The 21,614-nt window shown below is 48.1% G+C and overlaps 6 protein-coding genes across 6 annotated transcripts; 5 read left to right on the forward strand and 1 right to left on the reverse strand.

The window, feature by feature from the left end:
* Positions 1 to 73: 73 nt before the first annotated feature.
* I303_107620 (uncharacterized protein) lies at positions 74 to 1,381 on the forward strand (the record flags this gene model as incomplete). The annotated part of the gene is made up of 8 exons (XM_018410895.1): positions 74 to 128; positions 194 to 230; positions 282 to 361; positions 461 to 586; positions 651 to 746; positions 851 to 913; positions 973 to 1,141; positions 1,201 to 1,381. 8 exons carry the CDS (start codon positions 74 to 76, stop codon positions 1,379 to 1,381), a joined length of 807 nt encoding a protein of 268 aa, XP_018259563.1.
* An 819-nt stretch (positions 1,382 to 2,200) lies between these two features.
* I303_107621 (uncharacterized protein) lies at positions 2,201 to 3,583 on the forward strand (the record flags this gene model as incomplete). The annotated part of the gene is made up of 2 exons (XM_018410896.1): positions 2,201 to 2,399; positions 2,547 to 3,583. 2 exons carry the CDS (start codon positions 2,201 to 2,203, stop codon positions 3,581 to 3,583), a joined length of 1,236 nt encoding a protein of 411 aa, XP_018259564.1.
* A 501-nt stretch (positions 3,584 to 4,084) lies between these two features.
* I303_107622 (uncharacterized protein) lies at positions 4,085 to 9,516 on the reverse strand (the record flags this gene model as incomplete). The annotated part of the gene is made up of 12 exons (XM_018410897.1): positions 4,085 to 4,486; positions 4,568 to 6,334; positions 6,436 to 6,672; positions 6,741 to 6,851; positions 6,954 to 7,184; positions 7,285 to 7,470; positions 7,542 to 7,616; positions 7,676 to 7,887; positions 7,959 to 8,058; positions 8,119 to 8,279; positions 8,350 to 8,538; positions 8,598 to 9,516. 12 exons carry the CDS (start codon positions 9,514 to 9,516, stop codon positions 4,085 to 4,087), a joined length of 4,590 nt encoding a protein of 1,529 aa, XP_018259565.1.
* Positions 9,517 to 10,119: 603 nt separating this feature from the next.
* Positions 10,120 to 13,882, forward strand: I303_107623 (uncharacterized protein; the record flags this gene model as incomplete). The annotated part of the gene is made up of 18 exons (XM_065969625.1): positions 10,120 to 10,171; positions 10,252 to 10,346; positions 10,422 to 10,507; positions 10,559 to 10,652; positions 10,758 to 11,104; positions 11,198 to 11,445; positions 11,528 to 11,791; positions 11,954 to 12,206; positions 12,344 to 12,476; positions 12,547 to 12,569; positions 12,626 to 12,661; positions 12,726 to 12,828; positions 12,911 to 13,032; positions 13,133 to 13,208; positions 13,347 to 13,457; positions 13,523 to 13,576; positions 13,669 to 13,724; positions 13,801 to 13,882. 18 exons carry the CDS (start codon positions 10,120 to 10,122, stop codon positions 13,880 to 13,882), a joined length of 2,235 nt encoding a protein of 744 aa, XP_065825697.1.
* A 600-nt stretch (positions 13,883 to 14,482) lies between these two features.
* On the forward strand, positions 14,483 to 17,074 carry I303_107624 (uncharacterized protein; the record flags this gene model as incomplete). Its single annotated transcript, XM_018410899.1, has 13 exons — positions 14,483 to 14,529; positions 14,685 to 14,761; positions 15,043 to 15,050; positions 15,162 to 15,260; positions 15,340 to 15,414; positions 15,502 to 15,665; positions 15,810 to 15,867; positions 15,940 to 15,960; positions 16,021 to 16,134; positions 16,251 to 16,355; positions 16,424 to 16,605; positions 16,671 to 16,786; positions 16,890 to 17,074. The coding sequence occupies 13 exons, from the start codon at positions 14,483 to 14,485 to the stop codon at positions 17,072 to 17,074; spliced, it is 1,251 nt and encodes a 416-aa protein (XP_018259567.1).
* A 377-nt stretch (positions 17,075 to 17,451) lies between these two features.
* On the forward strand, positions 17,452 to 21,211 carry I303_107625 (uncharacterized protein; the record flags this gene model as incomplete). The annotated part of the gene is made up of 10 exons (XM_018410900.1): positions 17,452 to 17,557; positions 17,630 to 17,786; positions 17,854 to 18,710; positions 18,791 to 18,862; positions 18,925 to 19,709; positions 19,796 to 19,911; positions 19,974 to 20,067; positions 20,133 to 20,408; positions 20,510 to 20,794; positions 20,924 to 21,211. The coding sequence occupies 10 exons, from the start codon at positions 17,452 to 17,454 to the stop codon at positions 21,209 to 21,211; spliced, it is 3,036 nt and encodes a 1,011-aa protein (XP_018259568.1).
* Between the last annotated feature and the right edge of the window lie 403 nt (positions 21,212 to 21,614).

The following is a 21,614-nucleotide window of genomic DNA, read 5'->3' on the forward strand; positions in this document are numbered from 1 at the left end:
ACCTCGTCGTGCATTAGTATTGATGCTGCTTAGACCCCTCAGCAACAGATTCACCTGCCTGAACTTCAGAAACATGAGTTCGAGCTCGGCGAAAACGCCCGTTCGGCTCGTGCTGTTCGACGTGTTTGGTAAGCGATCGAGTGTTTTAGAGTCCGGCGTTCGTCATATGTCAAAGAGCTGACATACGTTGCAGATACCCTCTGCACACCTCGACTCCCGGTACACGAGCAGTGAGCGGACTCTACCTTATCCTATCGAATCTGTGAGCTGATCAACCCAAGATATCATGTTGAAGCTATCAAAGGAGGGCTCACTCCTGACGCCATAATTCCATCGAGCGTCCGAGCAGCATTTAAGCCTGGTAAGCTTTCCATCATTCCCTGCATTCGACTTGAGGTTTTTTTTCTCAATGATACTATGATATTGTTTCGAGCTCGAGCTGATAATGATAGACATACAGCGTTCAAGGCTGTCGATGCTAAATGGCCATTATACGGGAAACACTCCAATCCAGCTCTCACGCCCGAAGAATGGTGGACCAAAATCATCTATGAGACTTTGCTAGAAGCGGGGGCAGATCGAACAGGTACGGTCATGTGTCTGGACCGGTCTCCGTAGATTACGCTGCTCACTGCCTCAATTGCGACTAGAACTGGATGACAAAATCGGAAAAATCGGTCCAGCCTTGATGAGCAGATTTGAAAGTGACGAAGGGTACCGCAATTTCCCAGAAACGATAGAATGCTGTAAGTCCCGACTTGGTCGTGATCAAGCGCTCCACCTTACTAAAGGGGGAGAGCGGCCAAAGTCGAAGATAGGGTTGACTTTGAGCTGTGTATGGTCGTGATAGTGAAGGATCTCCGCCAAATGGGTGTGAAAACATCGATAATATCCAATGCTGATCCTCGTATACGTGAGTGAAGGTTGACATTTAGCGTTTCCAAACAGCTGATTACCGGATCTGTGGATTAGTGAAGACTCTCGACTCCTTGGATATATTACCCCTATTGACGTACCCTCCGACCTTATCGTGGGATGTCGAGCACGCTAAACCTGCGGCTGAGATATACAAGGCAGCTTGTAGGAAATGTGAGGCGGATCCCGGGGAGGGTGTGATTATGGTGGGTGACGAGCTGAAAGCGTGAGTACAATGTCTGTCGCATCGTCACAGCTGCAAGTGGCGTTAACAAGGCAGTGTAGGGACTATCGCGGGTCTGTAGCTGCGGGCATCGAAGGAAGGTTGATACGTCGGCAAGGCGAATGGTCTGATGGAGCTGTGCGGGTGCATGATGAAGATCTCAGCAGCGTGAGGGTCATCACTTCCTTGAAGGATGTAGTGGAAGAAGTGCGAAGTAGGAATGACCTGCATCCACGTCAATGAGGATGCACCCATTCCTAGCTTGGCATCATTTGAAAACATGAAAATGAGAGCACGCTGCGAATGGATGCTCCTGATAAAATCCGGAATTGACTTGATGCTTTTGTGGAGGTTTGAGATCGTTTTTTTTTTTGGTTGACATTCGCCACCAGTGAAAGTTGAAAGTTGGACTTCCAAGATGGCATTTACGAGGAATTGTCGACTTCGAAGCTATCCAATCTGCTTTGTGTAGTCTAGTCTTCACGCTTGGCATCTTCGAGATCAGAGTATCAAAGCAGTCTTTCTCATCAGGCTCAGCGCGCTGTCGACATCGATGGTGATGTCGTCTTCTCAGATATTTGTACCATGTCATCGTTATTCGGGTAAAGCAAGATGGAGCTTGACAAGATCGCGATCAAAGGAATTATTTAACTTAAGCGTTAAACGCTCGGTCCACTCACGAGTCTAGATTCATTGATGGTTAGGCCCAAGAAAAAAGGATTTCTCGATACGACACAAGGAGGTTTCAGCAGCCGGTGAGGGAGACATCGAGGTATTGGGATCTTGCTTGAGATCACGAAGACGCTATACACCTTCGAGAAGATCGATATTCGTGCTAGACAATATCCTGTATGATGGACAGTACGCGCTCGTAAGAAGGGCAGTGGCTTCTCGCATGGTCCGATGTAAACGGACCAGACATGATCGCCCCTGCCAATTTGGGTTGTATAAAGGTGGACTCGTAGTACCCTGATATTGTCGCTCTTACCAAGATCTACAGTATATCACACTTCTTCATATTGCTTGACTGATTTTCGAATAGCTTCACGGACTCGTTATACAATGTCTCAACACTCAGGATCACCTAACTTTGACGAGCAGACCGCTCAGGAAGCCGTCATCGTGGAGACCATCGATGCTCTGACCCTCGAATCCACTGATTCGTCATCAGGCCCTGATCAAGGAGGCGCTCACGCGGATCCGGGCGAGGTCACCCATAAGACTGGTCTGAATGATATCAAATGGAACGACGCTGGAACTCGTAAGTGCTCTGACAACATCTGCTCTGGCCTGACACGGCACAATCATGGATACGCCTAAAGGGGTATTGTCCACTGTCCAGTCTCTGAGTGATTCGAAAGCTGACACATACTGTACTCTACTGTGCGCCACGGTCGGGTGTCCGTAGACTATATGAGAACAGACGCTCAGACTTCGCGAGACGGCGTGATCAAGGAAAGATGGGGTCAAATCTTCAACGATCAAGAAGAGAGTATCGCTTGCTACTCGTACGATATCCTCCAGGATAAGGTATCGTTACACACCACAGCATGGAACAAAGACGGGCACGGGGACGGGGACGAGAATCATGCGCCGATCACTTCGACGTTCACCAGAAGCGGAATGACCGAAGCCGACAATGCGAAATCATGGAAAGACACCGTCTTTCAGGATCACACCAAGGTCATGTACCCAGGCGAAGGCGACTCAGAAGAGTTTCAGAAGCTAGATTTCCAAGATGCGCGACTCGATTTGTTCGATAAGGAAAGGACTATGCAGAATTGGAATTATGCGATGGACCTCATTTACGAGTTGGAGAGAGGCCCAATTCCCGTTGAAGTGGCGGATGAAGTCGTCGGCAGTGCTGTTGCAGGTACTACCGCTAAAGCTGAAGCTGATGTTGATGCTGGTGCTAGTAAGGGTACTGCACCTGCCAGTGGCCCCTTCACGGTCCCTGGATTCGCCGCTGGAGAAGGAGAAGCTGGTGGGATCCGCAATAGCAAAACTTCAGCTGTTGGTGGGGCTATCGTTGTCCCCTCTCAGTCCGGTGACGGGATCAAGAAGAGAGGCGGTGGAGAACCTGCTCGTGCCATCTCCATCTCCGGTGCTTGTGCTTCTGGGAATGCTGATGGTATTCGCCACCATCAAGACGCTCTGTCTTTCGCTGCCACCCTTTCGGGGCACCCAGATGGTGTTCGCGGCCGAGTTGGAGGAGATGCAGTGGGAATCACTGGGAATGCTGATGGGATCAAAAGACATATTGACTTCTGCTCCGTCACCGTCTCTTCTGGTAATGCTGATGGGATTCGAGGACCTGTCGTTGAGGGTAGGGCTCGATCCCTTGCTGAGCTTTCTGGGAATCCTGATGGTGTCCTTAACCGCGTTGATGCAGATGACGGCTCTAGTGGAACTTCTGGAAGCCCTGAACCCTCAGCTGGTATTTGAGCTAAGACTCCGTAACTCATTGGTTGGTGGAGTGATACGGCCTTGGAATGTAACGACATGGCTGATCACGAGGCTCTGATATCGTAGTTAGGTTTCGGATATGGTATAGTGATGTTCTATCAAGGCTTTTGGCCATCTCAGGCCTGATCAGTTGATACTACTTCACCAAACCTTGTTGACATGGGCATATACCACTGTAGCAGTTGACTACTGTATGCAATCACTGATGACACCCAGATGTCAGTATCAAGGTGGAATCATTTGACGAAGTGCAGCAGATCATTTGGTGTCTACTGATTTGAGCATGACTTGACTATTCATAAACAACAACATGAATATGTATGACAAGATATCAATAACCAATAATCCAATAAACAAGACGACTCTTACAGCGAGATCGACCTAGAGTATAGACTACGAAAATTCACATGGACAATATTATAATATATCCTAATCTACAAAGCACCAAAAAATACAATGCACTAGTGTCATTAGATCAGATCACTCATCATCACTATCATTAACCACGAAACTCCCTAACTCATATTCATTCTCACTACTCGGTTCTACTTCCGCCCTTCGTCTCCCTCTTGAACCCCTAAGATGTAATTCACCTTCATCGTCATCCTCATCCTCGTCATCCGTGATATAAACAGCTTTCCTAGCTTTACCCAGAAACTCCTTCCTTGCATCCCCGAAATCCCTCTTAAAATTCAATCCGAATCCCCTCGCCTGCGTTCCTAACCCAGCAAGATAGATAGCTTGTTGATTATATCCTTTCGGAGCTTGAGTAGGCTGAAAATCATTCGCGAATCTGCGATCGGATTCCGTCTCTACTGATGATGCTGAGTGTTCGCTGGAATCGCCTGAATCGGACCCGGACAGTTGGGCGTCCATATCCATCTACAGCACGATACAACATATCCCATCAATACTTCTGAAGGTAACACACGAAGGCTTAAGCATGGGAGAAATTGTACTCACATAGTCGCCAATGGGACCTTTCTTCTTTTTCTTCCGATCACCCCGCTGAGCCCGCCCGTGCCCATTCCTATCCGAGTTCGGCCCCGCTCTGGCTCGTTGTCGAGGTCGAGTGCGCTCTACGATCGGCGAACTACTCTGCACAATGACCCTCCTTCTTGCATTCTGGTCCAGGACAAGCGGAGACGATTCAACTGGACTCTGAGGGTGTTGATGGTGGACAGGTGAATTATCATCTCGCCCACCGGAAGAAAGGACGATCGGTCTAGGTCGACGCATGCCCAATCTTCTTACTGGGAATTGCGTGGCTGGTATCGGCGTATTAGATGATACTGATGCCCGATTGGAAGATCGTTTAGTGGTCGATGGGTGGAAAGGCGAGGAATCTGAGTTGACTTTGATGACCGACGAAGGTATTGGAGGGGGTAACATGCTTCCTGGGGTCTGCTGCTGCTGTTGTTGTCGATCATGAGTTTTCCGCAGGACTGGCGAGATCAACTCATCGTCTAGATCCAGATCCGCATCCATATCCCAAGAGGACAAGTCTAAGTCGACGGGGGCGATTTGACTGAAGCCCGCTGCAGCTGCTGTTCGAGGCGTAAGCTTTTGACCCTGGTACGTAGTGCCATTCTGGGTTCTCCTGTCGATGTTAGTACCCGGCGAATCGTCGAGGATCCCGGTTGCTTTGTGTCCGTCTGGGGATGTTGCCGGTTCCTTGGGATGATGATTGGGTAAGAGCGGAGGAGGCGAAGAGGGGGGAGTGAACATAGGTGAAGCAGAAGATCTAGTCCGACTCCGTGATTTTGATCGATCCATTCCCCTTCGGACTGGTCCCACAGTATTGAAGAAATCCAGAGCAGATACGCCCATCTTGGATTGCTGTGTCCCTCTTTCGGTCTCTTGTATGTCCTCGATCGCTGGAGAACCATATGAATTCCGGGATGTGGGATTGGACTTTTTGGCTGGCTGTTTCGGCTGTTTCTGTTCCTGGACTGCTTCTGGTTCTCGATCATCGTCTGACTCCGAGATATTGAGGTCTATATCCGCCAACGAAATACCGTCCGTCTTCATCCGAGCTACTATTTTATTGACCTTCTCTTCAGATTTCCTCGCTCGCTTCGTCATGGTCTTCTTCGCTTTAGTTGACTTCATACCCCTAGATCCGGTATCCGCGAATACTGAATCCAGATCTTGGTCTTCATGTTCATCATCGCTCTCTGATCTGACAGGGGAGGGAGCTCTCCCTCTTTTCTTCGTCGACTTCCTCTTCGATCCGACGTCTTCCGCTTCTTCCTCGGAGTTGTATCCGCCCTTTGAAGGTAGTTTACCTGCTCCCCTTAGAAGCTCAGCCACAGATTTGAACCCTTGAGCATCATCTGGGATTTCATGACCCCGAGTTGCTTTATCTTTTCCTTTGCCACTCCCCTTGGTCGAGGTCTTGGCTTTCGAAGACTGATTGAGGGCTTTCTGTTGTTTAGCCTTTTCCTTTCGAACAAGTCGCTCGGCTTCTGCCAAAGTCTTTTGGAACTCCTTGTTCTCAGGATCCCAAGGGTCGATCTCCATTTCTTGCTCGATGCACTCAGGGAATTTATCAGGTAACAGCGGTTCCACATCTTCGAACAACTCTAGATTCCTCGAATGCAGGATTTCTTCTTGGATATCTCGATGGGTCTGTTGAGCAGTTTCCCAATTCATGTCTTCCCTGTTCTCCGACATGAGGACGTGGACTTTTCCATCACGTTTTCGACCTGTTCGTCCAATACGTTGAAGCTGCAAGCCAAAAGGAATGGTGAGCATGGTACCTCTGCAAAGTGCGTGGTGCGTAGAACATGCAGGCATGAAAGATATCAGGCAGTAAAAGGACGACTTACAAGTTTGATACTCTGTTTCGGCATATCGTAGATGATGACAAAATCCACCTCTCCAATATCGAGACCTTCCTCCCCTATCGAAGTAGACACCAGGATATTGTATTTCCCATCCTTGAATTCGTTGATCGTTTTCTTCTGTTCTTTCTGGTTGAACCCCTGATCTTCCTCTTGTTTGCCTTGCGATTGACCAACAAACTTCGTAGCTCTCAATAGCCCAGAATGTTGATTCAGCATGTCCTGTCCACCCAATGTGAGCTTTCCACGTCTCGTCCATTCTAGTCCAAGAAAGACCGGTCGGAACTCACAACAATATCCAATACACATTCCCGGAAAGAGCAGAAGACCATCGCTCGGGTATCATTCTTTTGTCCTAAAGTCTTTTCCTCTTCTTCCGCTTGCGTAAAATGCGCCAGAAGCTGAATCATCGTTATATCAGCTATGAAGTGCTTGCTGGATGTGAGAGGGCCACAGCTGCACGCTGACATAGGAAGGACGGCGAGCGCGAGAGAACAACTTACCAATTCAAGAGTTTTCTGCATCTTAGGATGCTTATCAGCTTTGGACCGCCCATCTTTCCCTATCCTGATCATGTTCATCTCCACCTCTACATCACGAAGCAGCTTCTGGAATTCGGTATTGTTCCTAACCGAATTGGAAGACCCTTTGGACGCGCTCTTCTTGCCTTGTGCGTTGGTACCGCCTGCGATCTCGACTAGAGTCGTATGAAACATGCCCAAGGAGAATTCGAGCTGTCCAGGTGTTCTGCATCAGCTTCGCTCGATGGTTTTCTCTGATCACAAGAGAGCGATTCTATCTTGAGTGCGACACAGCCTGAATTGGTGAACCTACAAGATGACCCATAGCTCTAGCCATCTTTTCCAGAGCCGTCAAACTTCCAAAGGCCCACTTCAGCCCACTATTTCGATCTTTCGCAATTTCCATCCGCTTGGCAGTCAATCTGAAAGGTCTAAGCCGTTTGACATCTAGATCTCGTTCCGTCAATATGTCCTTGTCCACCAATTTCGCTACATTTGGCTGTGCACAGATCATGCATAGACCATTAGTCCGTCTGTCTCTGTCGTACATTTGCTGGGCCGATGACTCACCTTCATGATCGCAGCCCACCGATCACGGAACGACTCGATTATATCCCCCATTGGCACGACATGTTTTTCCGTTCGCTGCGGCACACGTCATTTAAGCTGCATGTCTATATTATGGGATCGAAGAAGCAGCTTACCTTTTCATTCATGTATTTACGGATTTCCGGAGCTTCCGCCTCGCGAATCTCGATTCTCGAAATATGCAAGGCATCCACGACATTCTGTACCTTCGGCACATCCGCTCCTGGAGTAGCTGTCAAAGCCAATACACGGAAAAAGGGATGATGCGCTGTGATGTAGGCCAAAATAGTAGTATACGCATATGACCCCGAAGCCTTATGCGCTTCATCTATAACACGAATGATTCAGCTCGATCACTTCTTTGACGCAATGACGCAAGATGAGGGATAGCTGACGTACCAAAAACGGCCAGAACGATATCCCTTGGATCTACCGATCCCTTCTTCAGATCATTGTCCAGCGTTTGAGGCGTACAATAGAATACTCTACGATCTTCCCACTGCAAAAGTGGGTCAGCTTGAACCACCCGACATAGCAAGTCGCAAAGGAGCGAGCTCACCAGCCTGGCTCGTTCTTTGCCTGATACACTGGATCCAGTCATGACGGCCGCATCCTTACTTGGAATCCCGCACGATAGCTGACAAGCCTCGATTTGTTGATTGACCAGCGGTTTCGTGGGAGCCAGAAAAACGATTTTACCCGTGGGGAACCATCGGTAGACTGCATGCCTCGACCGTCAACGGCTACTCGTAGCTTATTCGAGAGACACAAGAGCTGAGTCAGCACTCACAGTTCAGCATGACTACACCAGCCACAAAAGTCTTTCCCAATCCCGTAGGCAGAGCTACCAGGCAATTATCTCTGAAGCAAGCTCGTATGATCTCGTATTGATAGTCACGCTTAGGTTTGTTAGTGGGGTATATGTACGTTCCTATAGTAGCTGAATTTGGGACATGCCGCTGAGGTTCGTAAGGAGCATCTGCGTGAATTGCAGAACAAGTCAGCAGTAGATGACGGAGCTATGGAAGAGGTACTTACTCATGTCCACCAGGGGTTTTGGAGGAGGAGCCAAAGCCGCACCCCAATCATCTTCGTCCTCGTCTTCTTCCTCATCGCCTTCATCGCATTCATCTTCCCAATCTCGAGACTTCCTCTTCCCTTTATTTTTGCTTTTACTCTTATTTTTCACCTTGTCTGCACCTATCCTTCGACCAGTTTCCGCGAATTCCGTCCGATCCCATATCTTCCCCTTCGTAGTCTGTCTCTCCTTCCTGAAATTCAAGTGCGTCTGCAGAAACCCACTTGAGCTGTTCGTCCGCTCAAAAGAACGACTGGATGAGGGGTTACTACTGTTATTCGGACGTCCCAGCCCGATACGCGATGACGGTATTGCGGGATTTGACGACGGTTGTCCGTTATTCTTGGGAGCAGATATTGGTCTGGTTGCTGACGAGGAATGCGCTCGGGGTGGATTGGTCAGAGAATCGAGAGCGGCGATAGATTCGGGCTCGAGGGGTAGTATATCGAGTTCATCCTCTGAGGAATAGACGAGCTGTTGTGAGTTCGACTTGGATTTGGGTCTAGGCGGTATGTTTCGACCTGTATCTAAATCTTTTTGAGATGAGTGTTGTGAGGACTTTCTGGCTTGGGATACTGCCTTTAGAGAAAAGGCGGGTGTGCTGTTGATTTTCGTCAGGGGTTTGGTGGGTTTAGAAGGTCCAGATACACTTCTTTGGACACCTGTCCAGCCTTTACTCGAGTGTGCTGGGTTGGAGATGGGTTTAGGGTTCTGTAAGGAGACTGATCTTGTGAATCCATTATTCAGAGTCTTAGCGGTGGTGTTCGTAGTTGTTTTACCAGTGGTACTAGCGGAAGCTTGGGATGTGAGGTTGTCTACCTCTCGTAAGAAGGAATCGTCGACGAAGAATGAATCATCCCCGAAATCATCGTCTGACATCGATCAAGCGACGTCCTTGGGAGTGGTAAGTGGCCAAGAAGGCATCCAGTTGCCTTTGCTGAAGTTACCAAGAAAGAGCGAGATGTTGTATCAAGATTGTCCGATCTGATGTGCTGTGGTGTGCTGTGCTTCACTTGACTTGGTTGGTGTTGACGAGCAAGAGTAAGGAGAGCAAGCAGAATTAGTGATAAGATAACATGCAGATGAATCTGGTCATGTTGCATCAGCTTGGTCACCATCATCGTCTGTCCAAAACATCAAACGCGTCTCAATGGAAATCAGTTGACTGTACAACCTAGTTTTCTGGGAAATCTCACTATCACGTGATGTCATGGTTTTTCACCCCGTGGGGGATTTGATCGGGATCTTGGGCCGGATAGACAGAACGACTCGAAGATAAGGTTGAGTCGGCGAACAACCTAGATAACTTGATATCATCGCCATTGTCATAGCCCCCAGTCTTATATATACGGCTTCTCCAACATTCATTCATCCGAGAGATCGCTTCCTCAAAGACGGCGACCTCATTCTAGACCCAATTGCTCTTGTTTGCTGCTGCTGTCACCCTCCTATCTCAATTGTACCTTGGTGTTCTCCGTCAATATGGCTATCGAGACTGAATCTATCGGTTCAGGTAAAGATCAACGGTACAGCTGTGAGTCGCAGCGTGATATCGTATAGAACGCAAACATCGTTTTGGTTTGAGACTCGGAGTGCTCACGGACGGCCTGGTAGTCTTCTTTTACGGTACTCTATGCGTACCTGCTGTACTTACTCGAGTGTTGGGGAGAAAATGCGATGATTTGACTTTCCAGGACGCTCTTTTACCTGTAAGTCGAGCAGCGGGTATCTCTCCAACAAATCTATAAGGCCTCGTTCATTGATTGTACTTGGTCGCACTGCAGAATTACACTCGACATTGCGTCAAGAACGAGTCTTATCCCGCTATCATCGGTCGAGACAATACAAACATCTTAGCTTCACGTGGAGAGTAAGTTATCTTCTTCGCTCAGAAGGTCTATCAGCTCATCAGATATCTCAGTGTGTTGACATCTGAGGAAGTCAACGTCCGGGGCACTTTAGTGAAAGGACTGACGTATACGGACGTCAATGCCCTGGATCTGTACGAAGGCATCGTGAGTATCTACGCTTTCACCATTCCGAACGATTTTCGGGGGAGATCCGCCTTTCCAGAACGTCAGAAACAACACGGATGGTCTAATGACATAAACTACACTTAGGAATATACTCGAGATAAATTACCTGTCCAAGCTCTATCTCCACCCTCTGACATATCATCGCTTGCCAAAGCGATCGCAGATCCCACCTCTAGGGTATCTTTGGACAATCTTGAAGCTGAAAAGACTGTCAATCAACTCCGAACCAGTACCGGTACCGGTACCGAAACACAGGAATCGCCTGTTCAAGCGAAAGAAAAGTACCTTCACGCCATGAAGGATGACAAAGTCTCAGAAAATGGGAAAGAGACTTCCAAAGATATCGAAGGTGGTGTCGATGTTGGACTGACTGAAGCATGGACTTATGTGTGGTGCGAGTCTCTGGACAAACTCGATGCCAAGATCTGGTCGTAAGTCGAGCCCCCCATCTCTCTCTTGACTCCCTTGAGGTCGTCTGCAGAATAGCCCTGACAACGCTGCGCTGATCATGCATGGCTCATCAGGTTTGAGAATTACATGCGAGCCAAAGAATCCACCTGGAAGAACCTTCCCGAAGAATACTTCACCGATGTTGAACGACAACGTGCGATCGGTAACGAACCTGGAGCAGCCGGGGAAGGCTATTCCTCCGGAGTGAGCATGGACGATCTTGATGCAGATGGAGAAGAGTCGAAGATCGTCGGGAAAACGGTGAGAGGCTTTCCTGAATTTGGAAGGGGTATGAGGGAACATTGGGGATTTGCTGAAGACTGTAAGTACAACCATGCCTCTGTGCTTCACAACGCATGTCATACTATCGGGTGTTGCTCACCCGTTATGATGTGACTTGATAGATGTGAATCTCAATCATGGCTCATACGGCTCCCCACCGAAGATCGTCATTGAAAAGATGCATAGATTATCGACCCAGATTGAATCGAACCCTGATTATTTCATGCGAAGAGCATGGTTGCCCCTCCTCAATAAGGTACGCGAAGAGGTGTCTTCGATGATTGGTGCGAGGCAAGAGGAGGTTGTGATTGTCCCCAACACGACCCATGGGGTGAATACAGTCTTGAATAACTTTGAATGGGCAGAAGGGGACATAATTGTGGTCTGTAAGTTTTTGTTTGTCTCTCATTTGATCTGAACAGATCTATTCGCGAAGCCCGACTTCTCGAGCTGTAGACTAGATTAGGAGGCCGACCAGTCTCATTCTTCCGCTGTGGATATGCGACGTGTCATGACAAGGATTGATGCTAATGAGGGATTCTGGGCAGATACCTCGACATACGGAGCAGTTGGTCAAATGGTGAAATGCATCTGCGACAAGAACCCGCAAATCCGAATGGAAATTGTTGACGATGTTTTCCCGTGTACACACCAAGAAATCGTAAACAAGAGCGAAGAGATTCTGAGTAAATACAATCAGACTGCCAAACCGAATTATACGGGTTTGAGCAAACCGACAGGAGTTCAGGCGCACGAGAGGATCAGATGCGTTGTCGTTGATGCTATCGCTAGTAATCCTGGGTAAGTCTCTTGAAGTCTCGGGCTTACCCCTTTTGACCCCTTCGATTCGGTCTGGTATGACGACCACCCTTGTCGAGATTGAAGGAACTCTTCTGAATTTGGATGTGCTGGAGCTGATCAGTTGCGATTCACGGTAGGGTGATATATCCCTGGGAAGAGATCGTCCGACTGTGCAAGAAATACGGAGCGATGAGTATAGTCGATGCTGCTCATGCGATCGGACAAGTCGAGGTGGATGTCAAGAAAGCAGATTGTGATTTCTGGGTATCGGTGAGTGCCCCTTTGGCGATCTTGTCGCCTGACGTCAGAGAGTTGAGCTGAAGGTACGTGCTGTGGATAGAACTGTCATAAGTGGCTACACAGGTGAGCCGACTCGCTTGACTCTTTGCAGCTATGCATCAGCTGATCGTAGTATCCAGTCATCGTGGAGGTGCTGTGCTGTATGTGCCCATCAGGTAAGCCAAGCATCTGCGCTCTAGTAGTATGCGAAGTGCAAAGACTGATAGTTGATGTGAATAGAAATCAATACCTTATGAGATCATCGTTCCCCACTTCGGCAGGATACGAGTCAACTCGATATCCTACGCAAGGGATGGACAGACCGTGGACGTTCGTCGAACAGGTAAGTCTGCTTCGTCCAAGTTGATTTCTACCGCGAAGTCTTGGGAAGTGAAAAGCTGATGTCACCGGAATTGAACGACCAGTTCCAATGGACAGGCACGGTGGATTGGGCACCTTTCTTCTCTATCACCGATGCGATTGATTTTCGTCGATCGATAGGTGGTGAACAGCGTATAATGAAGTATTGTCATACTCTCGCTGTACAGTGGGTCTGCTTTTGCACACAAGTCACGTTGACTAGCCCCTACCGAGATCAAAGAATGAGTAAAAGAAGGTCGCTGATCTTATGAGATGCAATTCTGCAGAGGAGGAAAGCGTTTACGCAAAGTATGGGGGACTCAGGTTATGGATACCCCCAATGGGGAATTGACAGCTGCTATGGTGAGTCTTAGTCTTGATCATAATGGAAGTCACTCCTCTCTAGGAAGGATGTCACACGCAAGAAGTCGCGCCTCGCAGGGAATAAGGGGTTTCGGATTGGGGCAGCTGATCTGACATGATTTATGCCGGTGCGTATAGGTCAATGTTCGATTACCGCACATACAAGATCCGGAGAATATGCAAGATCAGTTCAAACAATTAAGGTATTTCGAAGATCGGTGTTTTGAGGAGAACACTTTTGTTGCTGCTGTGAGTGTGCTTGGCTTTCGTGGAACTATGGGATATCTGTTGATGACTGGGTGGATGGGGGGCAGTATCGACATGGTGGGAAATGGTGGGCTCGATTCTCTGCTCAAGTATGGAACGATGTGAGTCCATTCATCCTCTTTTGGAACGTATATGCGAATATGTGGAAGAGAATTGGGTGCTGAGATTGGTGAATGATGACTACGTGATATAGTTGAGCGATTTCGATTATGCTGCCAAAGTCATTGAACAAATTTGTCGTGAGATCAAGTGAGTCAACCGCTATTAGAACTGAGAATAACTTGTGATGGATATGGCTGATATTCCATATTTTGCTGGAATTTAGAGATGGGAAATATAGAGAGAAGGAAGTTGAGAAAGAGATAATAGAAGAAGAGAAGAGGGAATTACCGACCCAGGACTCGTAACGATCTGTAGACGGTATCCTTCTGCTCGATGAATGGAATAATTGAATAGTCATCCGCATATGATAGATTGACTAAAGGGGATGACATGCATAAAATCGTTCGGGCTGTGTTCTCTGCGTCAGGCTGGTCATACCTTAAACTTGTGCTTATCCGAGCCTCGATGATGTCCGCTCGTCGGGAGTTCACTTACGTAATTACAAAGACTCCCCATACGCGGAGAAATATAACCGGATGCGGGGCTACTCGGTACTCGGTGCGACTCGTCATTGATTGTAGGTGTTTTCGAATTGGATGGTGGATGTTTTCGAATATCGTCTCAATTATATCTCCGTCCGATATTGTCTAACGTCCTTTGTCGTGGTGGATAGAAGGCAACACCGTAACTTACTAGTATCCTCTTACTTAAGAGCATCTCTGTCTGTTTGTCATCTTCATCAGATAAATTTCATCAGATATACATCTAAATAGAAATAGCGCAGATCATAATGAGTGAGTGAGAATAGTCACACAGCTGTACAGGCCAATCGCATATCTCCGATATCACTCTCCCTCATGCTACTGCTACGTTCAACGATGTATTGGGCTGACAGCTGATGGTGGATGGAAGGCAATCAATTCACGAATTTCTGGCAAGGTGTTCCTCAGGGGTAAGTGTCTCTCTTTTCTCTCTTGCTCTCTCTCTCTTCCTCTGTGCTCCGTGCCTCGATTGTGCTCCCAATTGATTGGTCCAAGCTCGAAGCGATGCACTTAGCGTGGACCCAGCTAATACAACGCGCCTCTGTTTCTGCCGAATGTCGAATAGTCCCCCCGATCCGATTTTGGGAGTGACGGACGCTTTCAAGAAAGATACTGCGCCAAATAAGGTCAATCTCGGTGTTGGTGAGTCGAGTCTCGTTTTCTCTTGCCTCTGCTTGCTACTCTTCAATTCGATCACCGACTCGGGTCTCGGATGCCGGTGGGAACGCTGACGCTGACGCTGACCAACTTTGTCCGACTTGCTTTATGATCACCCTTCCGACATTTACCGAATCGATATATATATACCACTCAACCATTGATTTCCCGCTTCCCACTCTGTCATTTCCTCACCCTTGTGACCTTGTACCGGTGATTCGGCTTTGTCTCTTGTATATTTTCACTATCACTCGTCCCACACACAGGAGCATACGTGAGTACCACTCTGCCTTTCAGCATGACTCGCGACCACACGCAGGGTGAAATGTCCGTTCGGCGTAGCTGACCTTGATCTGCAATGCTTTGTCATCTGATACACATTCAGCGAGACGAAAATGGCAAACCTTACGTTCTCGAGTCCGTACTCAAAGCCGAGGATATCTTACATCAAAAGAGGTTAGATAAGGAGTATCTACCGATTACCGTGAGCTAGCTTTCAACTTCGACTCCGTGATTGTGGTTGAGTGGGTATGAATTGAGCTCAGGCGATCATATTCTCATAGGGAGCAAACGACTTCATCACTCTAGCTTCGGAATTGGCTTATGGTAAAGATAGTAAACCCCTCAAAGAGGGTCGAGTGAGTGAAACCTAGCCGGAACTTGTCGATGTTGATGATCTCGTTGGTATGGTGCGGGTGCTGACCTGCGGATGTACGCGTGTTTAGGTAGCAGTAGCTCAGTCGATCTCGGGAACAGGAGCATTGAGAATCGCTACTGGTTTCTTGTCTCAGTATTACAACGGACCAAAAGTTCTGTACCTCCCAGACCCGACTTGGGGGAATCATGTGCCTTTGGCTGAAGGTGTTGGACTCAAAGTGCAGAGATACAGGTGTGTACTCCGTTGATTGTTACCATCATTCTGGCCTTTTGAGCACCATATCAAAGCGTTGAACCCTTTTTGGCGGAAAATCTGACCTTCACCTGTCGGAGGAAGGGCATTCGCATTATGCTGATGCTCGCCAACTGATCTTAGATACTTTGACAAGAAGACTGTTGGTCTTGATTTCGCTGGTATGAAAGAGGATATCAAGGTGAGCCCCTTCGGCGCGTTCCTACCGTTGTTGAATGGAGGGCGAGAAAGCTAAATTTGCTCGATGATGTAGAACGCTGAAGATGGGTCTATCGTAAGTCGCCTGCGAAGATGTGACGCCCGACCAAGAGGCTGATGTCGAGATGACAATCAGATCCTCCTTCACGCTTGTGCTCAAAACCCTACTGGTATTGACCCGACCCAAGAACAATGGAAAGAGTTGAGCGAGTTGGTCAAGAGCAAGAAGCATTTGCCTTTATTCGACATGGTATGTCCCTTCTATACTTTACCGTCTTTGAATGCGAATTGTGCATTTTTCAAACAGCTATACGTGACCACTCCGTTGAAATCTTTACCCGATTGAAGCTCACGACAAGATGACAGGCCTACCAAGGATTCGCCTCAGGAGACATCATCAAGGACGCTTTCGCCGCCCGATACTTCGTAGAGCAAGGACATCAAATCATTCTTTGTCAATCCTTCGCCAAGGTGTGTACCGCTCAGTTGAATCGTGAAGCTGAGAATCAGAACCAGCTGATGCATACTTGCTCGTATAGAACCTCGGTCTGTACGCTGAAAGAGCAGGTACATTCTCCATGGTCACTTCATCCCCTGAGGAGAAAGAACGAGTTCTATCTCAGATCAAGAGGGTCATCAGACCGTTGTACTCTTCACCACCTGTCCACGGTGCTCAGCTTGTCGCCACCATCTTGGGTAATCCTGACTTGTACGAACAGTGGTGAGCACCTATCGTATAGCAATAGCCTGTCTAGAAGCGATTAGCTGATCTATTCGAGGTGACAGGTTGAGTGAAGTCAAGAAGATGGCCGATCGAATCATATCGATGAGAGAGAAGTTGTACAACTTGCTCATTGAGCTGAAAACTCCCGGAGAATGGGGTCATATCAAGTCTCAAATCGGTTAGTATCGTTTCCTCTACCGCTGTCGACCGAAATGCAGCGGTGCAAAGGGTGATATGAAAAGAGTCAAAAGTAATGAGAGCTAATATTGTCTTTGATGTAGGAATGTTCTCCTTTACCGGTATCTCCCCGGAACAAGTCCAAGCCCTTGCCGACCATGCTCATATCTACATGACCAAAGACGGACGTATCTCAATGGCTGGGTTGAACGAGCACAACATCCAATACTTTGCTGAGAGCTTGAGTAAAGCTGTTAAAGGTGAACTAGGGACTAAGTCTTCCCTCTAAGCCTAGAGACAAGTAGACAGTTTTGATAATGCATACAGATTGCTAGTGGGTAGGAGGATGTTCTGTATATGGTGTGCGTTCGGAGGGGAAATGTTCATACAGAAAGGTGCTATATGCTATTGAAGTATGCATAGAAGTGGATTCTCATGATGACTCCTCGCACGAACCTGCCTGACGTGTCATTATTTTGCTTATCACCAGCAATGATGGAAGTCAACGCGTCGCGCCATTCCATGGGTTTTACGCGTTTTGGACAGGTTCATTTTCCCTAAATCCCTCATTTACTCATTTACTCACCTCTACTTCTTCATCTCCACTTGTCCACATCAGACCACATTCACAAGGTTCACATTGAGCAGAGAGATAGAAGAATCATCATGTCGACGCCTAACCCCCCAAGATCATCTTCGCCGCTCAATTTCCCTTCCTCCTCCGTTGCCGGTACTCCCAGAGTAGCACGACTGAGAAACGCAGGAAATGCTCGTGAGTGACAATGTATGTCAGCTGAGCGGAAAGATGTGAATAGCTGATCGGAAACACGGTCTTCCATATTAGCCCCAGGATCATCCTCCCCGTTGCACTTTCCGACATCTTCCCCTCGTCATCCTTCCTCTGGCGGGCGTCGAGTGCCCTCTGGACTGGGGAGTGATGCTGTCCCAAGTTCAGATCGACTTAGACGAGTCCGAGGTGACACGCCCTTGTTCTTCCCTGCGTGGGTACTCAGCCATCCATCAATCGCATCACGATCTGACAGCTGATGATGAGATATGCGGGAATAGGTCTGGCGGCTCGACACCCCGTCGACAGCGTCGAGGAGACATTCATTCCTCCTTCCCCCTTTCTTCTCCCTCTTTAGCCCGACGAACCGTCCAGAACACCCCTTTACTAGTCAGAGGCTCATCCCCCAGTCACACAGACACCGATATCGACATCGATGGCGACGGTGCAGACCCGACCACTCCACGAGCTTCAAGGCATGATGGCGTACTCCACGGATCCTCCGCTCCTACTTTATCGGCCGTCGCGCCTTCTCAAGATGGAGCCTTCGGCTATGGTGCCGGCGAAGACGGAGAAGACGAAGGCGGGATCGTCAAATTCATTTGGGGCACGACTATCTCCTTGCAACAATCAATGAACATGTTCCGCGATTTCTTGAGAGGGTTCAAGATCAAATATCGAACGATCTACAATTCCGACCTCAACAAATCGATCCTTGAAAATGGGGGTATAGTCCCACCCAGTCAACCGTTATACGATGGTTCTGGAGCGACTGCTAAAGGTGAAGTTTTATTGTATGAGAATTACCTGAAGAAACTCCAGATGACTGGAGAGACCAACTTGAACTTGGACAGTATCAACCTTTTGAGTTATCCTCCGACTAAGAAGTTGTATTACCAATTGATGAATTTCCCGCAAGAGGTTATACCGATCATGGATCAGGTTTTGAGGGACACGATGATTGAGTTGGCGGAAGAGGAGTTTGAGAATGCGCAAAGCAAGTATGCGGAAGGCGATTTGGATAAATTGCAATTGGATTTACTGCAGGATGAGTTGAACCAGATCCAAGGAAAGGTTTACAAGGTCAGACCGTTTGGTGGGGAGCGAAGTGTCAATATGAGAGATCTCAATCCAGGAGGTAAGCCAAAACCCGCTCTTTTCTGAAAACATATTGTTGCGGGTGTATGGCTGATTATGATATTCCTTGATTCTTGCTAGATACCGATAAGCTCGTCTCCGTCAAGGGTTTAGTCATCAGAGCTACGCCCGTCATTCCTGACATGACAGCTGGTGAGTTAGCTAAGACTCTGTCATTGGCGTTGGGGAGCGAGCTAATCCGATAAATCGATCAGCCTTCTTCCGATGTATGGTCTGTCAACACACCGTGCAAGCTGATATCGACCGAGGCAAGATCAACGAGCCCGAAAGATGTCCTCGAGATGTCTGTGGTCTGAAGGGAACGATGTCGCTCATCCATAACCGATCAGAATTTACCGATAAACAGGTCATTAGACTTCAGGAAACACCCGATGCCGTGCCAGATGGTCAGACTCCCCACACAGTCTCTTTGTGTTCGTACGACGAGCTGGTAGATCTGGTCAAGCCAGGTGACAGAGTCATCATCACTGGTATTTTCCGGTCGATTCCCGTCAGGGTCAACCCTCGACAACGATCCATCAAATCACTGTTCAAGACTTACCTCGATGTAGTACATATCAAGAGGACCAACACCGGAAGAATGGGATACGACCCGTCGACCAGAAACGGGGAAGGTAAACCGCCCGGAGTTGGTGTTGGTGGCGAAGATGACGAAGAAGAACTGCTTTCTCATCCAGATCAAGATGCGATGCTTCAAGACGGTGAAACTGAAGAAGCTACTCTGACCACTTCCGCGGAGATGGAGCAGAAATTGATCGAGCTGTCGAATAACCCTGAAGTATACGAAATACTAGCTAGATCAATGGCGCCTTCGATCTATGAGTTGGAAGATGTCAAGAAAGGTATTCTACTGCAGCTCTTCGGAGGAACCAACAAGTCTATTGCGCGGGGTGGTGGAGGAGGAGGACCAAGATATAGAGGTGATATCAATGTGCTCATGGTTGGAGATCCCGGTACGAGTAAATCGCAGATTTTACAAGTAAGTCACCTTTCACCGCTCAATAGGCCAAAAGCCACGATGACCTTGACTGTCCGCTCGGAGCTAATGCTGAAGTCTATCTGCAGTATGTCCATAAAATCGCTCCTAGAGGTGTTTATACCTCGGGTAAAGGTTCTTCGGCGGTCGGTCTGACTGCCTACGTAACGCGAGACCCCGATTCTAAGCAACTGGTACTGGAAAGGTAAGCAGCGCCATACACAATCAAACGGTTTTGAGACAAGCTAATGATGCGAGTTCCTGCAGTGGTGCCTTGGTACTTTCAGATGGTGGTGTGTGTTGCATCGATGAGTTTGACAAGATGTCAGATGCCACTCGAAGTGTTTTGCACGAAGTCATGGTGAATTAATGATCCCCTTTTGTAGCCTTGGAAAGATCTGGGCTGACGATTTTGTGGGGTTGTAGGAACAACAAACCGTTTCTATCGCGAAAGCAGGTATCATCACCACCTTAAATGCACGAACGTCAATCTTGGCAGCTGCGAACCCGATAAACTCTCGATACGATCCGAAATTACCCATCCCTGCCAATATTGACTTACCGCCAACATTGATCTCGAGGTTCGACTTGCTCTACCTGGTCCTTGATCGAGTGGACGAAATGAACGATCGACGACTCGCTAAGCACCTGGTCGGGCTTTATTTGGAGGATAGACCTGATACTGCCGGAGAAGATATCATTGTGGGTCATATCCCCCTCCATCATCATGCTTGCCCTTTCACTTCGTTATCGTAAAGCTGACAGTGTATCCAATTTATGATGTTTTTTTTTGGTAATCGCAGCCATTGGAAACTTTGACAGCATACATCACTTATGCTCGATCACGAATTCACCCTGTCCTCTCTGAAGACGCGTCAACAGCCCTCGTCCAAGCTTATGTGGAGATGCGAAAGGCCGGAGTTGACTCTCGAACGCAAGAAAAGAGAATCACAGCTACGACGCGTCAATTGGAAAGTATGATCCGGCTTTCGGAGGCTCATGCGCGAATGCGATTCAGCGAGAGGGTAGAATTGAGAGATGTGGTGGAGGCTGTGCGATTGATCAAATCAGCTTTGAGGGAGAGTGCTGTAAGTTGCGTCTTATCTGCCTTGTGCTGTGTTGTGCTGCGCTGCGCTGTACAGTGACAGTCCCCCGAGGATCGACAATCCAATGACGTGATAGCAAGTGCTGATAAAATACCTTCGTTGCGTTCCCAGACCGACCCTTTGACAGGTCAAATCGACTTAGATCTCTTGAACATCGGCACGGGCTCATCCACTCGAAAAGCTCGATCCGATTTGAAAAAGGAAATCTTACAGTTGATTAATAATGCTGGAAATAGGGGATTGAAGTGGTCTGCGGCTATAAAGGGATTGGAACAACAATCTAGTGTCCCGATTGATCATTCTGAGTTTGCCGAAGTGGTCAGAGGATTGACCGAGGAAGGGGTCTTGAAAGTTGTTGGAGAGAAAGAAAGGAGAACCATCAGGAGGTTGGCTGATTAAGTTGCTTTGAGATTTAGATCGTGGTTTGTGTGAAGTTGCACTTGTGTCTCGCTTTGGTCTTGTACTGGGTCTGGTCTGCTTAGGAGTGTTCGTTAGTTTATCGGTATACAGTTGCAATTTCAGTTTCGACTTCAGCTTCTTCAGTCTTAGTATATTTATCGAACAAGACATGCAGGATACGCATTTTTGGCTGGTCCGTCGTTCCCGCCGACATTATCACTGAAAACGGATCCGGCATCGCTGAGACGGCCTCGCTGAGACGGCCTCGCTGAGACTGCATCGCTGAGATGGCATCGCTGAGACGGCATTCGGGACTGCTTACTGATCTGTTTCTTCCATATTCAGGCTGCGAAAATACCCTTCTGAGTACAAGGATTTGCATGATCACACCTGCATATTCAAC

Source organism: Kwoniella dejecticola, chromosome 10 (genome assembly GCF_000512565.2).
Source record: "Kwoniella dejecticola CBS 10117 chromosome 10, complete sequence".
Classification (NCBI taxonomy): domain Eukaryota; kingdom Fungi; phylum Basidiomycota; class Tremellomycetes; order Tremellales; family Cryptococcaceae; genus Kwoniella; species Kwoniella dejecticola.